The sequence below is a fragment of the Giraffa tippelskirchi genome, chromosome 4, assembly GCF_054371585.1.
Source record: "Giraffa tippelskirchi isolate mGirTip1 chromosome 4, T2T-mGirTip1v1.2.pri, whole genome shotgun sequence".
NCBI lineage: Eukaryota > Metazoa > Chordata > Mammalia > Artiodactyla > Giraffidae > Giraffa > Giraffa tippelskirchi.
In genome coordinates this window covers 33,076,348-33,098,993 of record NC_137278.1, presented here as the reverse complement: position 1 = coordinate 33,098,993, position 22,646 = coordinate 33,076,348, and the positions used below count along the sequence as shown (strand labels likewise).

The 22,646-nt window shown below is 45.1% G+C and overlaps 1 protein-coding gene across 5 annotated transcripts; it reads left to right on the top strand.

Moving 5' to 3' along the window:
- Positions 1-542: 542 nt before the first annotated feature.
- Positions 543-20,724, top strand: GTF3C2 (general transcription factor IIIC subunit 2). 5 transcript variants are annotated; one of them, XM_081484164.1, is made up of 19 exons: positions 543-812; positions 7,992-8,262; positions 8,424-8,745; positions 9,342-9,621; positions 11,405-11,499; positions 11,924-12,001; positions 12,152-12,250; positions 13,380-13,607; positions 13,780-13,891; positions 14,091-14,199; positions 15,463-15,488; positions 15,673-15,802; positions 17,640-17,784; positions 17,886-18,047; positions 18,225-18,312; positions 18,571-18,699; positions 18,987-19,139; positions 19,288-19,395; positions 19,681-20,724. In XM_081484164.1, the coding sequence occupies exons 2-19, from the start codon at positions 8,016-8,018 to the stop codon at positions 19,897-19,899; spliced, it is 2,730 nt and encodes a 909-aa protein (XP_081340290.1). In that variant the 5' UTR covers positions 543-812; positions 7,992-8,015; the 3' UTR covers positions 19,900-20,724. The 5 variants fall into 5 exon arrangements, with proteins under 5 accessions (XP_081340290.1, XP_081340288.1, XP_081340289.1 ...); XM_081484162.1 differs by having other exon boundaries at positions 15,463-15,554; XM_081484163.1 differs by lacking the exon at positions 543-812 and adding an exon at positions 1,261-1,286.
- The last annotated feature ends 1,922 nt before the right edge of the window (positions 20,725-22,646 follow it).

Below are 22,646 nucleotides of genomic sequence, written 5' to 3'. Positions count from 1 at the left end.
TGTGAATGTCTTATCCCCCAAATAGATACAATTATTAATATGAGAAAGATTTTGCAATGTTGAAGTCAAAGATAATCTAAATTTGAGGCAACAGGAATGGAAAAGAGTCAGGTTTGTTCATAAGAGAAATAAATGCTTGAAACATTTTTTAATTAAGAGAGAAATGCTTGAAACTGAGAGCAAACATTGAACATATGTATTAGAGGAACCACAGCCTCCACTGCACCCACTTCAGGACTCTCACAAAGCCTGTCCTAAGCCACAGCACAGCTTGTCTTAGGCCACTTAAGACGAATGGGATGGGAGTCCCCTTGCTCTAGCTTTTAAATCTTGGGCTAGCTTCTCCCTTGCTTTTCATAAATATTTTGTGTAACCAAGGGAATTTGATAGATGAGATTATCTGGGACTGGTTTACTCCATCCTTTCCTGTCCATATTTCTACATCCTGAACTCTCCTATTCGGTATATGCAGACCTGTGTGATTTACAGCTTTAAATGCCCCAGGAAACGGCAGAAGTTTGTTACATTCTTTCTCCAACCACAACCGACCACCCAGGGAGGGAGTGGGGAGAGGCCTACGACCAAGGGGAGGGTCCAAGCCTGAGGATCATTTGAGTAGAGCGTCGCCAAGCCAGGCTTTTCTTCTGCTCCTCCCCTTCACTGTGTTTCGGTCTCTGGTCCATCCCTGGCTTCACTAGTGGCTGGATCAGCTGGGGGCTGCCCTGGGGCGGAAGCCGGAGTCGTCCCCCCGCGGCCCGAGGCACGGATTCCTTTGTCTCTCTGGCTTCCGCTCGACGGCGCGGGGCTTGCAGGTAAGTACTCTCTGGTCTGCCTGGCCCTGCCCGCCACGGGCCAGTAGTCTCCACACAAAGCCAGGATTCAGCGCTCGGGAGCGACACTCGGGCCTGGGCGCCCGCACTCTCGAGGCTAGCATAGAAGCCGCGTGGGAACCCGCGGGGGCGCGACGGCCGTCACCGCGCAGGCGTCAGTCTTCCCTTCGGGACACTGCAATTCCCATAAGGCCGTGCCGCGTCCCCCGCGCCTCGGAGGCCCGGGAGCGGCGCCCGCTGCGACGGGCTCGGGGACGCTCGCCGCGCTGCATTATGGAATACATAGTCTAATAGAAAACGTCCTGGGGCACAAATTCCCGACCAAGCCCACGTGTTTACCTTGTGCACGAGGGGGGGGGACGTCAATGAAGAGTAGCTACTAGTTTCGTCATAAAACGGCGACCAGACAGGCGGCGCCATCTTCGAACTTGGACTTCCGGAAGGACTTTGGTGAGGGTGAGTGTACCGCAGCGGGGTGTGAGGGGCCCCACGATTACTACCCCCCCTTCTTTTTTTGGTAGCACTAAGACATTGGGAACCAATTCCGGCTCCGCTTTTCAGCCTCTGCTCAGCATCGCGACCTCCAGCCCCCTACCTCCTACGGAAACCACCGTGCTCCCCACCTCCCTAACCCACGGTGGCAGCCCCTATCTCTGATCTCCTCGGGTTTCGCCTTCTTTCCCAGTGAGGTGTCCGTAACATCTTATCCTGTGTCCGGGCCCCGGCGCTGCGAACATTGCAAACCTCGAACTCTGCGAAACTACTGTAGTCCTCAGCCTTAGAAAACTCACGGCTCACTTCCCGAACAGGCTAGTGGTGAAAGCTAAGCCCACGCCCGGGATTGAGAAAGGGCAAGCGGTCACCCTTAGAGTGGTGGCGGGTCAGTCTTCTCATTGTAGTGTGTACAGCCTCTTCCTCGGCGAGGTCCTTCTAACCCTGGGGGTTGTGCCCCGCGCGCTGCAACCCCATTGGCGCAGCCAGGGGCCAGTTATGTTTCCCAATCTAGTCCTTTTATCACGCAGCAACTTGGCTTTCTGTTGGGGAAGGGAGAGGTGGCGACTTCAGCTTCACCCGCGAAACTCACTTTGTTAAAAGTGTGCAGGGTGCAAGCCCCATGACCCCAGCGGCATATTGTTACACAAACGTCATTCCTGTGCCTTCTTCCTTTTTGCCACCCTTTCTTATCAACTGTAGTACTTTCTTAATTGTTTTCTTTAAATTGATTTAATTTTAAGGTTAAGTGCTTTAGTCTTCATCTAACTAGTCCATGGATTTCATGGACTAGTTACAGTTTTTTTAAACACAAGTTAAAATAAAAACATAATTAATCAAATAAAATTGTTCAATTTTGTATCAGAAGTCATCTTGCAGACCACCAGTTGTACCATAGGAACACCTTGGAAACAATGGATTAGACCATGCAGTGTGTGTAAAATAATACCATACCTGCAGAACAGTGTTACCTAATCATTTTCTGTGGTTGGGGAGATCAGGCTGGCGGCCTTGGAGCAGCATGGGAACCAGACAGTTTGGGGTGCAGATGTAAAATTTTATCAATCCTGGTACAAATTTACTAAACCTCTTTTGCTTGCGTCCAAAATTTGTATTGTGAAGTCAAATGGAAATTAACCACCACGCCCTGCTGCTGCCTTCTCTGAGAAGTGAATCCCTACAGAGATTCTTGTACTTTGAGAAGTTAGTCCTTAAATCAACAAAGGTTAATTATTGCACTTACCATGTACCAGTTTCTGGATACAATAATGAATCAGACCGACAAAGTCCCTATCTTATGAAACTTCTAAAGAAAATACATATGGAATAAGTAAATATCCATATCTCTTATTAAAAAATTCCAGATGGACTAAAGAGCTACATGTAAGATCTAAAACTAGAAAAATCATTAGAAAAAAATAAAAGAAGATATTTTATATTCTGATATTATTATCAATGGGGTAGGAAATACCTTTTTAAAGACACAGGAATTTCCTGGTTGTCTAGTGGTTAGGACTCTCGGCTTCCACTGCAGGAGGCAGGGGTTCAATCCCTGGTCTGCAGCTAAGATCCTATGTGAGGCAGGGTGGCCAAAAAGACACCGAAGCCATAAAGAAGACTGAGAAATTTAACTCATAAAATTTAACCTTAGTTTTGCAAGAAACATTATAAGCAAAGTTTAAAAAGGTAGATACAGAGAGAAAATATTCACAACATAAATAACATAACTCCATAAATCAATAAGAAAATGATCAATTTGTCCTATAGAAATGGGCAATTCATAAAAGACAGATGTCCAACATATAAAAAAGAAGTTGCTAACCTTAGTTATTATCAGGACAATGCAAATAAATGGGCTTCCCTGGTGGGTAAAGAATCTGCCTGCAATGAGGGAGACCTGGGTTGTCCCTGGGTCGGGAAAATCCCCTGAGGGAGGGCATGGCAACCCACTCCAGTATTCTTGTCTGGAGAACCCACATGGACAGAGGAGCCTGGCAGGCTATAGTCCATGGGATCGCAAAGAGTCCGACATGACTGAGTGACTCAAAGCACACACAAGGAGGAATTTCTGCACCCATCAGACTGGCAAAAATCAAAGATTGACAAGGTAGTAAAATGGGTATACCCACTTTTACAGTTAGTGGGAGTATAAATTGATTTTCATCTTGGTGACCTGTTTGGAAGTATCAAATTTTGAAATGTGTGTACCCTTTAACCCAGTAATTTCACTTTAAATGATTATTCTAGAAAAATAATTTCTCATTACTGTAGAGATCTATACTTGAATATTCATTGCAATAGTATTTGTAATAGTATTATAATCCAATTGTTCATTAAATGGGAAATATCCAAATAAACTATAATCCTATGGAACACCACATAGTAACCCAGAAGAGTGAGACAGATGTATGTGAACAGATATGGAGAAATCTTCAAGACATATAGAAGTTCTCTTAACTGATCTTCATTTAACTAACTCCCTCTGTTAACTGACATTCTCCATTTCTTCTATAAAGCATACAAAGTGATGCCCATGGCACGCTGAATTCTTGAAGCCTATAGGTTTTTTTCCTGTAGGTCTGATTACTCTCACTAGTTGATCTGAATGCTTGCCAAGAGTTATTGTATTGGTTCCCATCATTTTTAATGTCAATTGATTTGTCACTATATTTATATATTTGTGACATATATTTAAATTTTAAGGAAATTTGAGTATGTACGAGTTACGTTTCTATTAAAACTGAGTTGAAATATGGCAGATACACAGGTGTTTTATTGTTATTTACATTCTACACATACTTATAAGTATTTTGTATCAACTAAAGGTTTTATACAAACCCAAGAAAGAAAGCAAACTAAATTGTATACTTTGGAAGGACAAAAGCAGTGACTTTGCAAATAAGCAAAAAAACTGCCAAGTAGGTGTAAAGACAAGAAACAAGTGAATTGTTAAATTTTAGAAGGGGTTTGTTCCAGTTTAGAAGGAAGCAAGGGAAAGGAGAAGAATAAGCATCTCTAGTTCCCTTGGGTGGGCCCAGAGGGGGCATGGAGCTAGAACACAACTAGAAAGCTTGACTTCAGAAAGTGGATGAGGGACTCAGAAGCAGGGAGTGATAGGTTATTTGACAAGAAATGGAAGTACGGCTTTTGGTTGTCTTTTCTTTTTAAATATTTATTTGACTGTGTCAGGTCTTAGTTGCAGCACACAAAATCTTCCTTGTGGTGCACAGATTCTCTAGTTGTGGCACAGGGGCTCAGTTGCTCTGTGACACGTAGAGTCTTAGTTCCTTGACTAGGGATTGAACCTGCCCCTGCATTGCAAGGCGAATTCTTGACCGCTGGGTTTTAGTTTTTGTTTCAGAAATCTAAGACTTAGTCATTTGCTGAAGACTATGGGATTAGACACTAAAGGAGAAGGTATGGGAGCTGACAGAAAGTGTGATTTTAGTGCCCAACCAGCTTAGATGCGCTGGTTGCAATAGGTGATTGGTTCATCCAGGGCTTGCGTTTTGCCAGGCCTATGAAACAAAAGGATGAAAAGAAGGGAAGTTTGTAATATCAACAAGAATCTGATTAAAATAAAGAAGTCTAAACTAGATGGGATATGGCTGACACAGGGAGAAACTGGAGTGATCAGTGGATAGTGGAGTAATTAACATGGTGAAGAGTAGATATAGTGATTATAGTTGGGCAACATGGCTGTAATGATGGGAGGTCGTGATCAGATAGTGGGTGTCTTAGTGATTTTGGACGTTAAAAAAAGGTTTTATATGCTGGCAAGGTCCAGGGTGTGACAGTGGAGTGAATACCAGTGATTTAGCTAAATGTTATGGGCTTGGAAGGAGCAAGGTTTTACAAGATGGGGAGGACTTTTCAGCCAAGAATTGGCAATGGAGAGGAACTGAGAAACCACTGATCCCACTTTTTACCCTGGGGTAAGTGGGATTCGAGAAAATGAGCAACTGCCACTTGAGAGCCTGGAAAGCTAGAAACTTTATTTCCTGGAATTTTTCCACTCAAGATTTTGAATATGATTTAGGTCTTGCGAATCAAATGTACTCTTGAAGAACTCAAATTTAGACTTGAGTTTAGAGAGGAGGCAGGCCAGAGGGCATGCATTTTGCTATTGCAGATTGTGGCAGTGACACAATTCTGGATCTGCAAGCCAGAGAAGAGTCTGTCTGCCTCAGTTGGTCACTTTCTGATTATTGCACAGGCAGCTTGTTTACAGAGCCATCACCTATGGCAAGGGCTTCTTGATTCAGCTGTGACTCCCCACCATGGCAGAGAAGAGGCCAGGTGGTTCTTGAACCAGCAGCTGTGAACCACTTCTCAGTTTGACAAGTACTTGTTCCTAAACTTTTTCCCCCCCTAACCCTTCCTCTATTCAGGGGATTACTTCTGTAATTCCTAGAAACTTATATACTTAGAATGTCATCCTGTTACCTTTACATGAATGACAGTTAAGAATTCTCTTGATCTTTTTGTTTCTTTACCCTCTGGCATCAGATGTTTCTAAGAACTCCCAGGCTGACCTGATTCCCTCCCACCCCCACTTGTAGGAGAAATGTAGTCTTCATTCAGATATTTCTTGATGAGTCTTTATTGATTTTTGTGTCCTTTTTATACAATAAGCCCTTTTAACTTTAGGCTGAGATCTTCCTTTACTTCAGGAAAGTACACATTCTATTTTTCATTTCAGGAAATGTTCTATTGTTAGGTATTTGAACATTTTTTTCTGTTCGCATTTTTCTTCTCTGTTCTTTAGAAATAGCAATTATTCATATATTGGCTCCCCACTTTCTCTTTTCACCCATACCATCTTTTCACTAGTTACCGTTATCTCTTTATAATCTGCATGGTTTCTCTCAAACGCCTTTCATACCACTGATTGTCTTTTCAGTAGTTTCAACATTTTGCTTCTCCTCTGATTTTCATTTCTTTGATTTTATTCTTTTATTCAGTTTCTTTCCTTATGACTACCAGCTCTTTTTTTGCCTTGCTATTGTTTTATCTCCTTTGATCTCTTATTTCTTGGATTTCACAGTCTCTGGCTTTTTTGAAAGTACAGAAGTTTTTGTTGGAAAATTTCTTGTTTTCTGGAGACATTCTTTGAAATGGTACTTTTCACCTTTTTCGTTTGAGTCCTTTTTATTCTTTCTGTAGCAACTATGCATAGGTCCCATTAGATCCTTTTTGCTTATTGCTGATTTTGAATGGAGTAGTTCCCTCAGGGTATGCTGTTTACCAGAGAACAATGTAGGCTTCCCTAGTGGCTCAGTGGTAAAAAACCTGCCCGCCAATGCTAGAGATGCATGTTTGATCCCTGGGTCAGGAAGATCCACTGGAGAATGAAATAGCAACTCACTCTGGTCTTCTTTCCTGGGAAATCCCAGGGACAGAGGAGCCTGGTGGGCTACTGTCTGTGGGGTTGAAAAGAATAGGATACCACTTGGCAACTAAACAGCAACAAAGAGAACAATGTAGGTGGAGTCTCATTGACCTCTATTTACCTTGATATTGTTATATTGTATTTTTAGCATATGGTGTTATAATGTATCCTTAGCACCTGAGTTAGAGAGTTGGCTGTTGCTATAGTTTATAAGGATATCTTCTTCAAGAGAGACAGTTGGAAATTTTAATTTGTATGATATTTCTTATGGTATTTGTATTAACACACTTTCCACTGAGGCTGATGAATTCTTCATCCTTAAGACATATACAGATCTATGGAGGGGTTCCTCCTTTGATCTGAGTTATTTCTTCCCTTTTGTCACAGACAGGTAAGTTATTCTGGTCACAAAACTGGGCCCTTGCAGAGTTCTCTGTTGCTCAGGTTTTTCGTGTGGCGGTCAGTGTTTTGTTTATCTCTGTCAGTTTACTTTGGTCCGTGGTTGCATAGCTGACTTTTTGGGTTTGAAGAAAATGAAGATCCATGACCATTTTTTAGTCTATTCTTCAATGTCTAAATAGTTTCTTAATGTAGTGGGATGTTTCTTAGTTGTTTCATAGGCTACCACCTCCCCCATCCAGCTGAAAGATTGCTAGCAGGACACTAGAAATTACCTATCCTTAAATAAATCTGCACCTTGACTAATATTCACAAAGATGGATGTTAGCTCTAGTCATCCTGTCCTCTTTCAGTTTGATCTAAATTTTATAGTATCTGGCAGCTATACTTTATAGTTTATTTTAGAAACTTGTGGCCCTTCCCTGCATTCATAACAGATGATTTTTTTCTCTCTCTCTTTTTTTTTAAAGAGAGGAGTGATTCATTTCACTGGGTTTCAGGGAAAGGGGTTAAATAATTGTTCATTCACTTTAAATCATCTGAATAAAGCGCTTAGAATAGTACTTGGCACATAGTAAGCATTTACTAAATGGAAGCTTGTTATTGTTTGTTTATTGTCAGTTCCATGAGGTCAGGCACCTTGTCTGCCTTGCTTATTGTCATGTTACTGGTTCCTAGAATAGTGCCTGTGATATAAAAGATGCTTAGGAATTATTGCTGAATGAATGAATGACCAGAGTTTGGGTTTCTGGTTGGTGGGGAAGGTAGGCGGAGGTTGGAAGAACAATGATGAGACGAGAAAGACAGGAAAGTGGAAAAATCTGAGCTCTTACCAGAAGCTTTTTCCTTCTAGTCATTTGTATGTCTCTTGCATGCAGGGGCAGCCATTTTTGGGGGTGCTGATGGATACCTACGGGGTCGGCTATATGGCTCTGGAGGAGGCCGGCCCCGTGGGGAGCATGACTGTGGTAGACTCTCCTGGACAAGAGGTGCTAAACCAGCTTGATGTCAAGGCCTCCTCAGAAACAACTAGTGTGGAGGCTTCCATAGAGATGTCATTACCTACCCCTTTCCCTGGATATGAGGATTCTCTTGATGAGAGGCGGCTCCTTCCAGAACAAGAAAGCCTCTCCAGACTGCAACAGCAAGGTATGTCCCTTGACCTTTCAGCCTTGTAGCCCCCCATGCTCGGCTTAAGATGAATGAGAGCAGGTCAAGCTCATAGGACCTTACAGCCTGGGTATGGTGTAATCTGTTCAAAGAGGTTTGAGCTCTGGTCCCATCTCACAGACCCATATTCTTCTCTACAGATCTTTCTTCAGAGATGTCAAAGGTCCCAAAGCCTAGGGCCTCAAAGCCTGGCCCGAAGAGAGGTGGTAGGACACGGAAAGGCCCCAAAAGGCCCCAGCAGCCTAATTCTCCATCAGCCCCTCGGGTTCCTGGCCTCTTAGATCAATCCAACCCTCTGTCCACCCCCATGCCTAAGAAACGAGGTCGAAAGTCCAAGGCAGATCTGCTACTGCTGAAGTTGTCCAAAGGCCTAGATCAGCCAGAGTCTCCACATCCAAAGATGCCCCCTGAGGACTTTGAGACCCCTCCTGGGGAACGACCCCGCCGAAGGGCTGCCCAAGTGTAAGGATTGTGGGGTGCAGCTTGGTGGAGGGGGGCTGGGGTGAAGGGGTGGGGGTGGGGCAGATGCTGGAGAGATGAGTGGACTGTGGTGAAGGTGTCAGGTAAGCAGGGGTGGTGTCTGAGTTCTGGGCACTTGAGCAATCTTCTAGGTCTTACCATAGCAGTTTCTGTCTTTGGTTAGACTTGTCTATCTGGGCGGTTTCTTTCTGTGCCTCACATCCTATCACATTTTTTGCTGTTTCCTCCAAGTCTTCACTGCAGTTTTACTGCCCTGTATACGTCAGTATATATGTGTCCTTCCATCCTTTCCATTTTCCCTCAATAATCTCTGACTGTGGTAGAGTGTGAAGTGCTTCAGACTTGGAGTCAGAAGACCTGGGTTCAGATTTCACATATGTGATCTGAATCATCTTGGCCAAGTCACCTAACTTTCCTGGATTTCTGTTTCTACATCTGTCAAAGGGGAAGGGAAATTAATAGTCATTTCACATGGTCACTGGGAGGATCTAGTGAGATGAGAATCAGCCAAGTGTCAGGCAGAGTGGGCTCTGGGTGAAGTGGCTGTGCTATGGCTCTGACTCTGCCCTGTCCTGCAGGGCACTTCTGTATCTTCAGGAACTGGCGGAAGAGCTCTCAACAGCCCTGCCTGCTCCAGTGTCCTGTCCTGAGGGCCCCCAGGTGAGCAGCCCCACCCAACCGAAGATAATCCAGCCGCAGGCAGCCTGTCTCGGTGGAGAAGGGGATAATACCGCACGGGATGAAGACTTCGTTCTCCAGGTTGAGGCTGAAGAAGCAGAAGAAAGCGAGGCCCCAAGTGAGAACTCTTCTGACCCCGAGCCTGCAGCGCCCCGAAGCACTGCCCGAGGATCTACTCAGGTAACCTGAGTGGACAAGAAAGTGGAGGGGGAAATAGGAAGATTATTGGGGGGATCAGGGTGCCCAGAAGGAAAGCTTTAGCCTAGTAACTAGGATGGCCAAAACGGGAAAGTTAAGAAAGAGCAACTTCAAACACAGTTGAGATTCTGGTAGCTGAGGGTGTAACTAAACAAGATTATTTGTTCATACATTGAGCATCTCCTCTGTGCTAGGAAATGCAATCATGAATAAGACAGGGTCCTCCATTACAAAGCTTACAGTGTAATAAATGCTGCACCAGGAGTGAACAGAATGCTTTAGGCATATAGAGGAAGGATGGTTAACTGCTTAGACTTCATAAAGAAATGCTAGTTGAGTTAGGTCTTGAAAGGAACAGAAGTTTGCCAGAGAGGATGATTTCCCAGAAATTGGTGTGGCTGCAGCATAGTGCCTGGGTTAAAGTGGGGAAGATTAGACTAGAGAGGATGAAAGAAATGAAACTGATAGGAGCCAACAAAGAGTATGTGCATGTATAATTATGGTAAAATAGATATAATAAAATTTACTGTTTTAAAATGTACAATTCAGGGGCATTCAGTGCATTCACAATGTAGTATAACCGTCACCACTATCCATTTCCAAAACTTTTGTCATCCCAAACAGAAACTCTATACAATAATGGTTTTTAGGCAGGAAAAGAACATGATTGGTTAGGAAGATAGGTTAATTTGCAGTTGACAATGGGAAGACAGCTTCAGTTCTCTAGGTGAGAGGTAGTAAGGGCCTAAACTAAGCAGTGAAGGAAGAAAAGATGAGGAGACAGATATGAGAGATATATAAGAGAATTAATAGCAGTTGGGAGTTGAAGGAGACGAAAGGGTAGGAGTTTCCAACTTTGATGGTGCTCTCATACACTGAACTTGGGAACACAGAAAGGGCGGGGGATGCAGGAAGGGTGAAGGTGGGCAGGCGAAGTGATGAGTTTACTTTCTGACATGTCAAGTTGGAGGGGCCAGTGGGTCAAGGGCCATCCTTCTGGAGACATCTGGTTGCCAGTCAGATATATGGGACCAGTGCTTTACTCCTCCCAGGTGCAACATTTAAGGGAGCACCAAAACCCTCTAATAAAGATAAATGTCTCAATGCAACATTTTAAAAATCAAAATTAATGCAGCAAATCTATGATGAAGAAAATATAAAAATTTTCAATAAAGGCAGGAAGTATACTAGTGATATTCACTTTTGCCTCAAGTTCTAATATGGCTTAGCACCACATTGTATGAGTCTAGATTTTGTAGAAAAGTTGAGACTGAGTAAAGGTTACATTTGCTAAGATGCAGTCAGGCATAAAAATGGGGGTCAAAGCCATGAGTCAAGGGATGAGATTACCAGGAGTACATGTATTGAGGGTTGAGAAGACAGAGGAACTCTAGGAAATACCATCAGTGACTAAACATCAAAGGAGGGAGAACCCACAAAGGTATAGCGGTGGAAGGAATAAGGAGAGACTACCCCCAGGGCAGGAGTTTCAGGAAGCAAATAGGAGTCCTCTGAATCAAGTGCTGTAGAGACACACCAAGGAAGATGAACAGAAAATAGAGGGCAGGTTTTGCTGGAGAAGTAAGAGCAAAAGATGGAGAGGTCATTGTAATGGTTAAGATACAAATCTTTTAAGATGCCAATAGGGGAAAAATTAGAGAGCAAGTAGTACCAGGAGAAGAAAAAGCTGGGAAAGCTCTCTTCTGGGGACTTTCTGTAGCCTGTAAAATTCTCTAACTTACACTTTCTTCAATTTGATCCTCAGAAGCAGAAGCCACATGTCCGGGGAATGGCTCACAATGGCTTACCAAATCACATCATGGCCCCTGTTTGGAAGTGCCTTCATCTCACCAAGGATATGTGAGACTTGGGGAACGGGGGCTGGGGATGAAAGGTGGGGGTGGAGAGCAAAGGAAGACTGAGAACCCAGCCTAGCAGTGGGGCTGTGAGAAGTAGGGGCAAGCACCCACAGGGTAGAACACGGGGAAGACATTTGCAACTCAAAGGTACTGCTCCAGAGGCAGAAGCTCGCAAGCTCTGCTGTCCGATATGGTAGCCACAAGCTGCACGAAGCCATTTAAATTTCATTTAAAATTAATGAAATATAATTAGAAGTCCAGTTTCTCAGTTGCTCTAGCCACATTTAAGGGCCCAATAGCTACTTGTAGCTCATGTGTTAGATCAGCACAGATAACAGTTCGCTCCCATCTTCACAGAAAGTTATGGGGCAGCGCTGCTCTGGAATTTCTCTCCTCCTTCACTAATGCTACTTATGCTCCTCCAGCCGAGATCAGAAGCATTCATACTGGGAGTTTGCAGAATGGATTCCTTTAGCCTGGAAGTGGCGCTTGTTATCTGAACTGTAAGTTGAAGGGGCATCTTTGAAATCTAAGAGCGGGTGACACCCCTGGAGACAGAAGGGTAACTGAGGACTCTAGATTGACAATGGGAATCCCAGTATGGGTGAAACTTTTCCTCATTTAGACTGTTTGTTCCCTTTGCCATCCCCCAGTGAGGCAGCTCCCTACCTGCCCCAGGAGGAGAAGTCCCCGCTGTTTTCTGTACAGCGTGAAGGACTTCCCGAAGATGGCACCCTCTACCGAATAAACAGGTGACAATTGCATCTCTCTTTTCTGATTCTGGGAGACAGAAGTAGGAAAAATGGATGTCAAAAGGGATGGGAGAGATTGGCCATGTTCTTCCTTGAATGCTGGTCCAGTTGGTCCCAAGGCTAGGAGAGCTGCCTGTATCTGCTCAGCCCTCTCTGATCTGCAGCGCTTTTCTCTGCTGGCCAGACTGAGGGAGCCTAGGGAGGTTGAGGGTAGAACAAGTTTTTAAGGTCGCATCTACTCAGCTAGACCTGGACAGACTGGCCCTAGAGCGAACACTGTAGTGAACCAGAATGCATGGCCTGTCACCTTTGAAGGTGACAGGAGCTAGACAGACTTCGGGAAGGAAAGAAGGAAGATAACATGGTGGCTAGAACTGGTCTCACTTGTAGACTGTGAGTGATGTTCTGGTGCTTGCTTAAGTCAGGAGCTCCAGGTGGCGCTCCCATACTGTCTGCATTCCTTTTTTTTTTTTCTTTTTTAAGAGCAGTTTTAGGTTCACAACAAAACTGAGAGGGAGGTACAGAGAGTTCCCATATACTCCCTCTCTCCCCACCACTGGCCCCACCCCACACCCGCCTCCCACCCCAAGCACAGCTTTCCCCATTATGAACAATCCCTCACCAGAGTGGCACATTTGTTATGGTTGATGAACCTGCACCAACACATCACAATCGCTCAAAGTCCATAGGTTACCTTTGGGTTCACTCTTAGTATTGTACATTTTGTGGGTTTGGTTAAAGGTTTAATGACAGGTATCCATTATGGTATCATACAGAGTATTTTCACTGCCCTAAAAATACTCTGTGTTCTGCCCGTTCATCCCCTACCTCTCCCACCCTCAACCTCTGGTTATCACTGATCTTTTTACTGTCTCCATAGTTTTACCTTTTCCAGAATGTCTTATAGTTGGAATCATACAGTATGTAGCCTTTTCAGGTGGGCTACTTTCACTTAGTAATGTGCATTGAAGTTTCCTTCCTGCCTTTCTATGGCTTGATAGCTCATTTCTTTTTAGTGCCAAATAATATTCCGTTGTCTGGATATGTCACAGTTTATTTATCCATTCATCTACTGAAGTCCGTACTGCCTTTTACTAGCTCCTTTTTTTCATCTTTGCCTTTTCTCTAGATTTAGCTCTATCACAGCACACCCAGAACGTTTGGATGTGTCTTTTTTCACGGGTGGCCCGCTCTGGGCTCTGGACTGGTGCCCGGTGCCAGAGGGGTCAGCAGCCTCGCAGTATGTGGCTCTTTTCTCCAGCCCTGACATGAATGAGACACACTCACTGAGCCAGCTATATTCGGGCCCTGGGCTGCTCCAGCTCTGGGATCTTGGGACCTTGCAGCAAGAAAGCTGGTGAGGTGGGGCTGGGACACTGCCAGGGGAGAGTGGTGGAGGAGGAAAGAAGGGTGGGGCTGGGCTAGGGGCAGGGGAAGGCTCAGACTGGGTTGAGATGAGGGGAACACAGACTCTGGAAGCTCTAGACTCTTCCTTCCTACCCATTCTCTGCACATGCTGTCTCTCTCAGTCTTGGCAACAGAGCCCACTTTGTCTACGGGATAGCTTGTGACCACGGCTGCATCTGGGACCTCAAGTTCTGCCCCAGTGGAGCATGGGAACTTCCAGGCACCCCTCGGAAGGTACTTCCCACTTGACTGTGGGATGGCCCTTGGCCTCAGCCAGAACGAAGGGGCCCTGGGTCTTCCCAGAGTTGGAGAGTGGGGGGTGGAGTTTTTCTAGCAACTCCATATCAGATTTTCAGGGACCGGAAGCTCACACATTTTCTGAGTCATGCCTGCCAGCAGCAAGTCTCAGTGCAGATCTGGTCTCACCCTCTAGGCTCCTCTCCTGCCCCGACTGGGTCTCTTGGCTCTTGCCTGCTCAGATGGGAAGGTGCTGCTGTTCAGTCTGCCCCATCCCGAGGCCCTGCTGGCTCAGCAGCCCCTAGGTGAGTATCGCAGCAAGGAGGATGGGGCTGCCGGAGTTGTGGCCAGAGCTTAGAAGAGTCTGTCCACCCCCCACCTCCACTCTGAAACTCCTCCAGGCCCAGTGTCTCCAGTGCAGAGCCTTACCCAGTCACTCCTCCCATTCTGACTTCACTCATCCCCATTCTTTTACTTCTCTCTTTGGCAGCCTGCAAGCGGTCCTCTCTTATGCAGTCTTGTAACTGCCCTCTTTAGCCCATTGTCTTTGATCTCCCCACGTCCATGCTCTCCTGTGCTCTCAGGTCTTCCCCCTCTCACTGCTCCAGTTAACTGGCTGTGTGAGGAGCTGCCGCAGGCTGAGGCTAGTGCCTGGGGCTTGTCTCCTGCCATACTCCTCTTCTTCCCCCAACCCTGTCCTCACCTCTCTTGCCCTCACCACCACACATACACGAGAACACTCGCTCTTTGTTGTGAAGGGAAGGAGAATATGGAGCTGAAGGTGAGCATGAACAGGAAGGGGCATAGAAAGGCAGCTCCCATTTGATAAATTTATTTGTTTTTCAACAGTACTGCGTGTTTAAAGAAGAGGGCTCTTAGGTTTGAACCCTGAGAAATCCCCTATTTAGTGGTTTCTGGTGTTAGGCATGGATTGAGGAGGGAGTGGGAATTAAGGAAGTGAGGACAGAGGTGTACAGACAAATCTTTCAGGATGTTAGGCTGTGAAGGAGATCATAATAAATGAGGGCCGTGGCTGGAGGTGAATGAGGGGTAAAGAGGGAGGGTTCCTTTGCGGCCCAGTGGTTAAGAAGCTGCCCTTCCAATGCAAGGGGGCACAGGTTCAATCCCTGGTTAGGGAACTAAGGTCTCACATGCCACAAGGTGTGGCCAAAATAAGGGGTAAAGGAAAGCTTTGGTGTGTTTATTTAATTAGACCAGAGACAAGAGTGCATGTTTTACTTCTGTGCATGCGAGTGACCCAATAGTGGGAGAAAAAGTGGAGAGTGCAGAAGGGGAGATCAGATGAGCCACGCTCTGGACAAGGAAAGAGAGGATGAGAAGAGAGCAGACTGGAGAGATTAGCCATTCTCATAGGAGGAAGGGCACAGTCAGGTAGAAAGAAGGATTTGAGGCAGGCAGAGGCAAGTTCACACATTGATGGTGGCAAGAGAAAAGTGAGAGGGAGGGGCATCGTTGAGAGGGCAGGGGTGCTGGTCTGCGAGCTCGGCCTGGTTGGGACCCCAGCCGTCTGGATCCAGAATTTCAGTTTCTGTTCTTCTTCCTCACAGATGCAGTGAAGCCTGCCATCTATAAGGTGAGTGAGGAGCCTGCTCCCTTAACCGAGGCTCCATCTTCTAGATCTTCCCTTACCAATTCCACAGTGAGTCTCCTTCCACTTCTGGAAAATCTCCCACCCTGTGCTGACTAAACACTGATTTGAGCCTTCATTCCAGAAAGTAGTTATCCCTAACCCTGGTCTTGTTTCTCTGTCCCTCCAGGTTCAATGTGTGGCAACCCTCCAGGTAGGGTCTATGCAAGCTTCAGACCCCTCTGAGTGTGGTCAGTGCCTTAGCCTGGCTTGGATGCCCACCCGGCCCCACCACCACCTGGCTGCTGGATATTACAATGGTAAAAGACAAAGCAAAACATAGGGAGCTATTGCTCTTTAAACTTTTATATATGCTTGTTTTTTGGTTGTTTCCCTTTGGTTCAGTGTTCATCATTATGTAGTTATAAATATTCATGCATGTAGAAAAAATACAAGGAAGAGAAAAATATCACTAGACTTTTCCACTCAAAAAAAAAAGTTAAGTATAGATAAACATCATTTCTTGCTGTTCTCTATGCATGTATAAAGATAAAAAGATTAGATGGAAAGAGAAAGAATTCTACAAAAATGGGATCATAAAGATGCTTTTAAGATTAAAAAAGAAAAGAATAAAAAATTATAAATAACATTAAAATTGGTATCGTTAGGTTGTTACTGTTTTTAATTTTTTATTTGTTTGAATTAGACCTTAGTTGCATCATGTGGGATCCTTCCTTGTGGTGCACGGACTCTCTAGTTGTGCCATGAGGGCTCAACTAAGTTCCTCTGTGGCATGTAGTATCTTAATTCCCCAACCAGGGGTCGAACTCCAATCCCCAGCATTGCAAAGTGAATCCTTAACCACAGGACCAGCAGGGAAGTCCCAGTTGTTACTGTTTTTAAATAACAGTTTCACTTTTAGGCACACCAGTAGACTTTCTGCTGGGGATAAGGAAGTTAGCACTCTTACCCTGCTTCCTCTCATCCCTCTCACCATCTCCTGTGTCACTTTTGGTGGTCTTATTCTTACATTGTCAAGGTATGTGATACTTGATGCTGTTTTGCCAACTTAATTCCCAGAATTACTTAATCTTAACTCTATATTGAAAAGAGTGCCTGTCTCCACCAGAACTTTCAACTCAGGCTCCCCCTCCATGGCTCTGTTATTTATATTGCTTAGCTGTAATTCACTGTCAAATTTTTTCAAGAAAGGCTCATAGGTGTTACATTTACTGAGTTTCTATATAAAAAGGGGATGTCTTTTATGTTGATCAAAGTTATACTTTTGATTACCTCATCCTCTGCCAGGCTGATCAGCTTGCTTTGGATCAGCCCAGTTAGTTTATTTGTCCATTTGTTTTCTATTCCTCTACATGTTGCTTTTGGCTCTTTGCCTGTTCTCTTTGCCTTAGAGTAGAGTTGGCAAACATTTCTGTTCAGGTTTAGACAGTAAATATGTTATGCTTTGTGGGCTGTTTGGCCATTGTTGGAACTATCCAACTCTGCCATTGTAAAGTGAAAGCAACCACAGACCTCAGGGAAACAAATGGGTGTGGTTCTGTTCCAGTCAAACTTACTTACCAAAACAAACAGCAAGCTGTGTTTGGCCCACGGGCTATAGTTTGCCAACCCTTGTCCTAAAGGGTTCATCCTTAAAAAAAAAAAAAAAATACCCTTGACTTTTATTTACTGGGTGCATTCAACCTATCTTTCAATGGTAGATGTCAGACTAAGCTATTACTTTTATGTTGATGAGCACTGGAACTAAAAATATCAGGTTGAGTCTTTGAACCATGGAGGGAATGTTGGCTAGCTAATCATGATCCCTCCAGTCTTTCATAAGGGATCCGATCTGAGAGTAGAAGACATAGGTCCTAGGAGTCAGAGAAAGAAATTAGAGCAAGGAAAAGAGATTATTATGTGCTGTGCTCAGTCATGTCCAACTCTTTGCCACCCTGTGGACTGTAGCCCGCCAGGCTCCTCTGTCCATGGGATTTTCCAGGCAAGAATACTGGAGTGGGTTGCCATTTCCTCCTCCAGAGGATCAAACCCATGTCACCTGCATCTTCTGCATTGGCAGGTGGATTCTTTACCACTGAGCCACCAGGGAAGCAATAACCTGACTTTAACACCTACACATTCTGTCCTGACCCTCAGGCATGGTGGTTTTATGGAACCTTCCCACGAACTCACCCCTGCAGCGGATACGGCTCTCTGATGGCTCCTTGAAGCTCTACCCCTTCCAGTGTTTCCTAGCCCATGACCAGGCTGTACGTACTCTTCAGTGGTGCAAAGCTAACAGGTATTGAACAGGAGGGTTGTGGAGGTGGGAGGTGAAGACAGGCTGACTCTTCCAGAGTTGTTCAGATTTGATCTTCTCCTTCTTCTCCCGTCTTTCCACAGTCATTTCCTAGCCTCTGCAGGGAGTGACCGGAAAATCAAATTCTGGGACCTTCGACGACCTTATGAACCAATAAACTCTATCAAGCGCTTCTTGAGTACAGAGCTGGCCTGGCTGCTCCCCTACAATGGTGTCACTGTGGCTCAGGACAACTGCTATGCCTCGTACGGCGGGATGGAGAGGGGATGAGCTCTGGGGACAGGCCCTCAGGGTTGGGGTGCACTGTGCCAGATTGTTGTGGGGAGAGGAGGGTTGTTTCACTGAGGGAGTCTGGATTCTGGGGGAAGAAATGAGTCTGATCTTAGAAAAAGGAAGATTTTTCTTTTCTCTTTCTCTTACAGTTATGGACTCTGTGGAATTCATTACATTGATGCTGGTTACCTTGGTTTCAAGGCCTATTTCACTGCTCCTCGAAAAGGCACTGTCTGGGTGAGCCCCTCTCTTCCAAACCTTCAGTACACAGGAAAACAGTTCCTAGTGGTGGTCAGAAAGAGACCATAGGTTTGGAAAGAAAGAGAAGATAGGTGTGTGGTAATTGCCATCAAGGATATGGATTATGTTAAACTTATTTATGCTTGTTTATGCAAATATGTCTCTCCCCCATCAGACTGGGCAGTTGTTACCAGTTCACAGAACTGAATTAATGAGTGAGTGAGTGAATGACAAGTATCTGTCTCTTCCTATTAGAGTCTTTCAGGATCTGACTGGCTCGGGACAATAGCCGCAGGAGATATATCTGGAGAGCTCATTGCAGCTATATTGCCTGATATGGCACTGAATCCAACAAATGTCAAGCGACCTTTAGATCGAAGATTTGTACGTATATGAATATTTAATAGCACCATCTGTTGGGTCCTAATCCACCTGACCTCCCAAATTAGTGCTGCCAAGTAGCAATAGAATCTCCCAGCCCCAGTATTCTCCCTAGAAGTCTTAGCATAGAGTTGTACATAATCTCCCCTACCCTCGTGTATCTGAACATAGGTTTTAACGTACACCTTTCTTCTACCTTAAAGTCTTTCCTGCTCCAAACCAATTTTCTCTCTTTTACTTTTATCTGGTCTTCAGTATTACAGGACTTAATCTCACATTCTTCTTTCTAGCCTATATATAAAGCAGATCTGATACCATATCAGGACAGTCCTGAAGGTCAAGACCTCACTTCTGCTTCATCTGGGGCCCCCAACCCTCCCAAGGCTCGAACTTACGCTGAAACGGTCAACCATCACTACTTGCTGTTTCAAGACACAGATTTGGTAAATTGAGGCCAGGAGAATGGGTGCAGCATTAGAAAACGTAGAAGACGTGAGTCCTTGTATAGCAGGGGATCCCAAAGAGCTGCAGCAGAAAGATGCAAAACTAAGAATCTGCTCGCTTTCTCTCTTCTCTCATACCTTCCTCCAGCGTTCGTTCCACGGTCTGCCCCACAGAGAACCGATGCTGCGCATGCAGGAGGGAGAGGGGCAAACGCGGCTCTGCCTGGACCGGCTGCAGCTGGAAGCTATTCATAAGGTAGGAACCTTACCTCTTATCTTCCCATCCTTCATCTCATCTCCTCCCAACTCTGGGCCTGTGAGCCATGAAATCGGAGAGGAAAAGGTAACAGAGATGGCAAAGGGCTCCACACTCATCCTCCAGAGCATGACAGACACATCATTCATGGTCTTCTCATCCTATTTCTCACCTCATCATGGTCCTGTTCTTTCAGATCGCGGCCCTTCTTTTTGCTCTTACAGCTAGGACTCACCCTGAAGCACCAACTGTGAGCGTCGCTTTTGTTTTCTGTTCTTTTCACAGGTACGTTTCAGTCCAAACCTGGACTCCTATGGATGGCTAGTCTCTGGAGGGCAGTCGGGGCTGGTTCGGATCCATTTTGTCCGTGGACTCACCTGTCCACTGGGCCACCGTATGCAGCTTGAAAGCCGAGCCCACTTCAGTGCTATGTTCCAGCTGGCCTCCCCCTCTTCAGGGCCTGGCTTTCCTCCAACCAGCCATTGCCTTCTGCCTGGTCCCTAGTCATGGTCCCTACAGGACCCTTGGAATGAAGTCTGCCGAGAACAATTGGCTCCGAGCACACAGCCATAGGAACTGGGGCCTTCCTGGACAGTGATGCTGCCAGGCCTGGATCTTTAGACCTGCCTCCCCAGGACCCCTTAGATCCCTCTCCTTCCACAGACTTCTCCTGTCATCATGGCCCCCCGCGGGCAGGGGGGTTCTCCCTCCACAAACTCTCAAGTCTCAGCATAAAACTATGACTCACGAGAAACACTCAGCCTGACCTAGGCTTGGGAGTCAAATTGCTCATATTGAGCATATTGTGAAGTGGGTAAAGCTAAGTAAAGGTACTGGGTGTTTTTGAGACCACATGTGAGTGGGTGTTTGGAGAACTGGAAAGGGTATCTGCATGAAGGCTCCTGTCTGACTATATTCTGGATCCAATATTACTGCCTTCCTAACTTCCTCTTTAGAGTACCCAACACGCAGGCCCACAAGCAGGTGATGGTAACTCATTGGACTGAAGCTGCTTATAGGACTTCCTTAACTAAGGAACACACCACAGACACCCTGCCAACAGAAGAGTGGCTCAGATCTTACTTGCTCCTGCTTATGAAATATTCCCAATCACTGGTCATCTGAACCTTCTTGAGCACTCCTAGACAGTCATGTTTTTAAAATCTTCCTTTATATCAAGTCAAAGGGTATACCTCTATACATTTTACCATGGGTGTTAGGAAATCTAGTCACTCTTCCCTGTGATTGCTCTTTTAAGTATTTAAAAATAGCTATCATGTGTTTCCCAAGTCTTTTCTTCTCTAGATTAAATATCATCAATTACTTTAACCATTCTTTTACACGTCATGATTTTTGATCTTTCTGTCACATTGTTGACTTATTAAACATATTTAGCTACTTTATTTCAATTCTCTGTATAGGAGGTATTTAAAATTCAAGCACAGTAGTATGTTATATCTCATCTTGTTAAGAGTCCTCTTGTGGGATGTTGCAGACTCACAGTGACTGCAATATTGCCTGTTAAGCAAGGATGGACCACCCCCACCCCACCCCCACCGCCAAGGAGAACTAGGCAAACAGTAGTCTTCGAATGTATGAGTATAACCTGAGGTTTGGTTGTGGGGAGCAGGGGAAGAGTCAGATGACTGCAGGAAGTAGAGAAAAGCACACAGCCAGCTCCTATTGAAGGGAGTGGAAATTAGTTCAGTGCCTTCTTGGAACAAAACCCGCTGGCACTCTAGACTGACTGGCCAAATATCTGGGAAGAACTTTCTGCCTCTTCAGTGGAGAATTTATCATATGTCACAAAATTTCCTTTAAGGGGAAAGGAATCAAGTAGTTCAATTCCTTCCCTGTGCAGAAGAGGAAACAGCTGGAGGCAACCCAGACCATTAGCAGCAAAGGGACCACAACTCATGTCAGTGCCAAGTATTGCACCATCCTATTGTGCTAGCTCAGATTATGCCAGTTTGTTTTTGTGACATTTGGTAGGGAAGTGCTTTCCATTGCAGCGTTGCTTTGCTTATTCCACACAGCAGCCGCTTGGCACTGCATCGTGAAATCCCACTTTCAGTGGTAGAAAGATGGGGCCTGGGGACCCATGTCATTGAGGCTCTAGGCTGGTGTTGGCAGCCCTGCCCCTGCTGCTGGTTCTGTCCTAATCTCAGCCTCCAAAAGAAAATCAGGAAAATGCTCTCAGCCCTTGCTTTCTTTCTCTACCATAAACCATTTACTCCCCAGGCCACGCCCCTTCCAACCATTCCTTATCCATGGGTTCCTGCACTTTCCTTTGTGCCTTTGCTCTTACTAGTCCCTCCTGGAATGTCCTTTTCCACCATCTCGACGTAAGTACTATTCATTGTTTAAGGTCCCAGCTCAAATTCCACCTTCACCAAAGGGCTTCCCATATTTCTCCAGTAAAAATTATTCTCTCCCATGTGTTCCCAAGAGGAAGGAAATGAGACTAAATGAATATGTATGAGGCACTTGATCTATTTCAAATACTTTAACATATATTACTTAATTTAACCCTAAAAAGTCAATATTGCTCCATTTTACTTGATAAAGATTCTGAAAGTTTAAGCAGTCTGAAGGTCATAGAACTGCAGAGTGGCGGTGGTCTGACTTCAAAATAACAGCTTTCCAACTTAGCACATTTGGTCTCCTATTACATTTACTAGTGTAAATTCACTCCTCTAGCATGGTGTTTTATGTATAGAAATCTTTAGTTAAAAGTTTGTGACAGCGAATTCTCTTGCTTCCTAGCTGCATTTCTCCAGTATCTCTTACAGGATTCTCCCTGCCTTAATCATACAGGAATTGTGTAAATGGAAGGCTGGAGCTAGTCAAGTAAAGAGCCTGAGTCAGACAAGGCTGCCTCCTGAAGTGTGAGCTCCCTGGGGATAATTAAGCAAAGGGTGCCAGGCTGACGTCTGTCAGGGATCTTGCAAAAGTTTCCACTACCCTAGAAAGAATGTTGCAGTATATTCACAGGCTGTTACAAATGTTACAGCTGGAAAGGGATTAGGAAATCACCTAATCTATTGGTTTCCAACCACTTGTAGTTGTGGGCCCCTTTGTTTAAATGTGGGTTTTTCTAGAAATGTATACATATTTTTATGTGGGTAGCCTTTCCCTTCTCCAGGGGATCTTCCCAAGCCCAAGGATCAAACCCAGCCAGGTCTCCTGCATTGCCGGCACATTCTTTACCAGCTGAGCCACAAGGGAAGCCCAAGAATACTGGAGTGGGT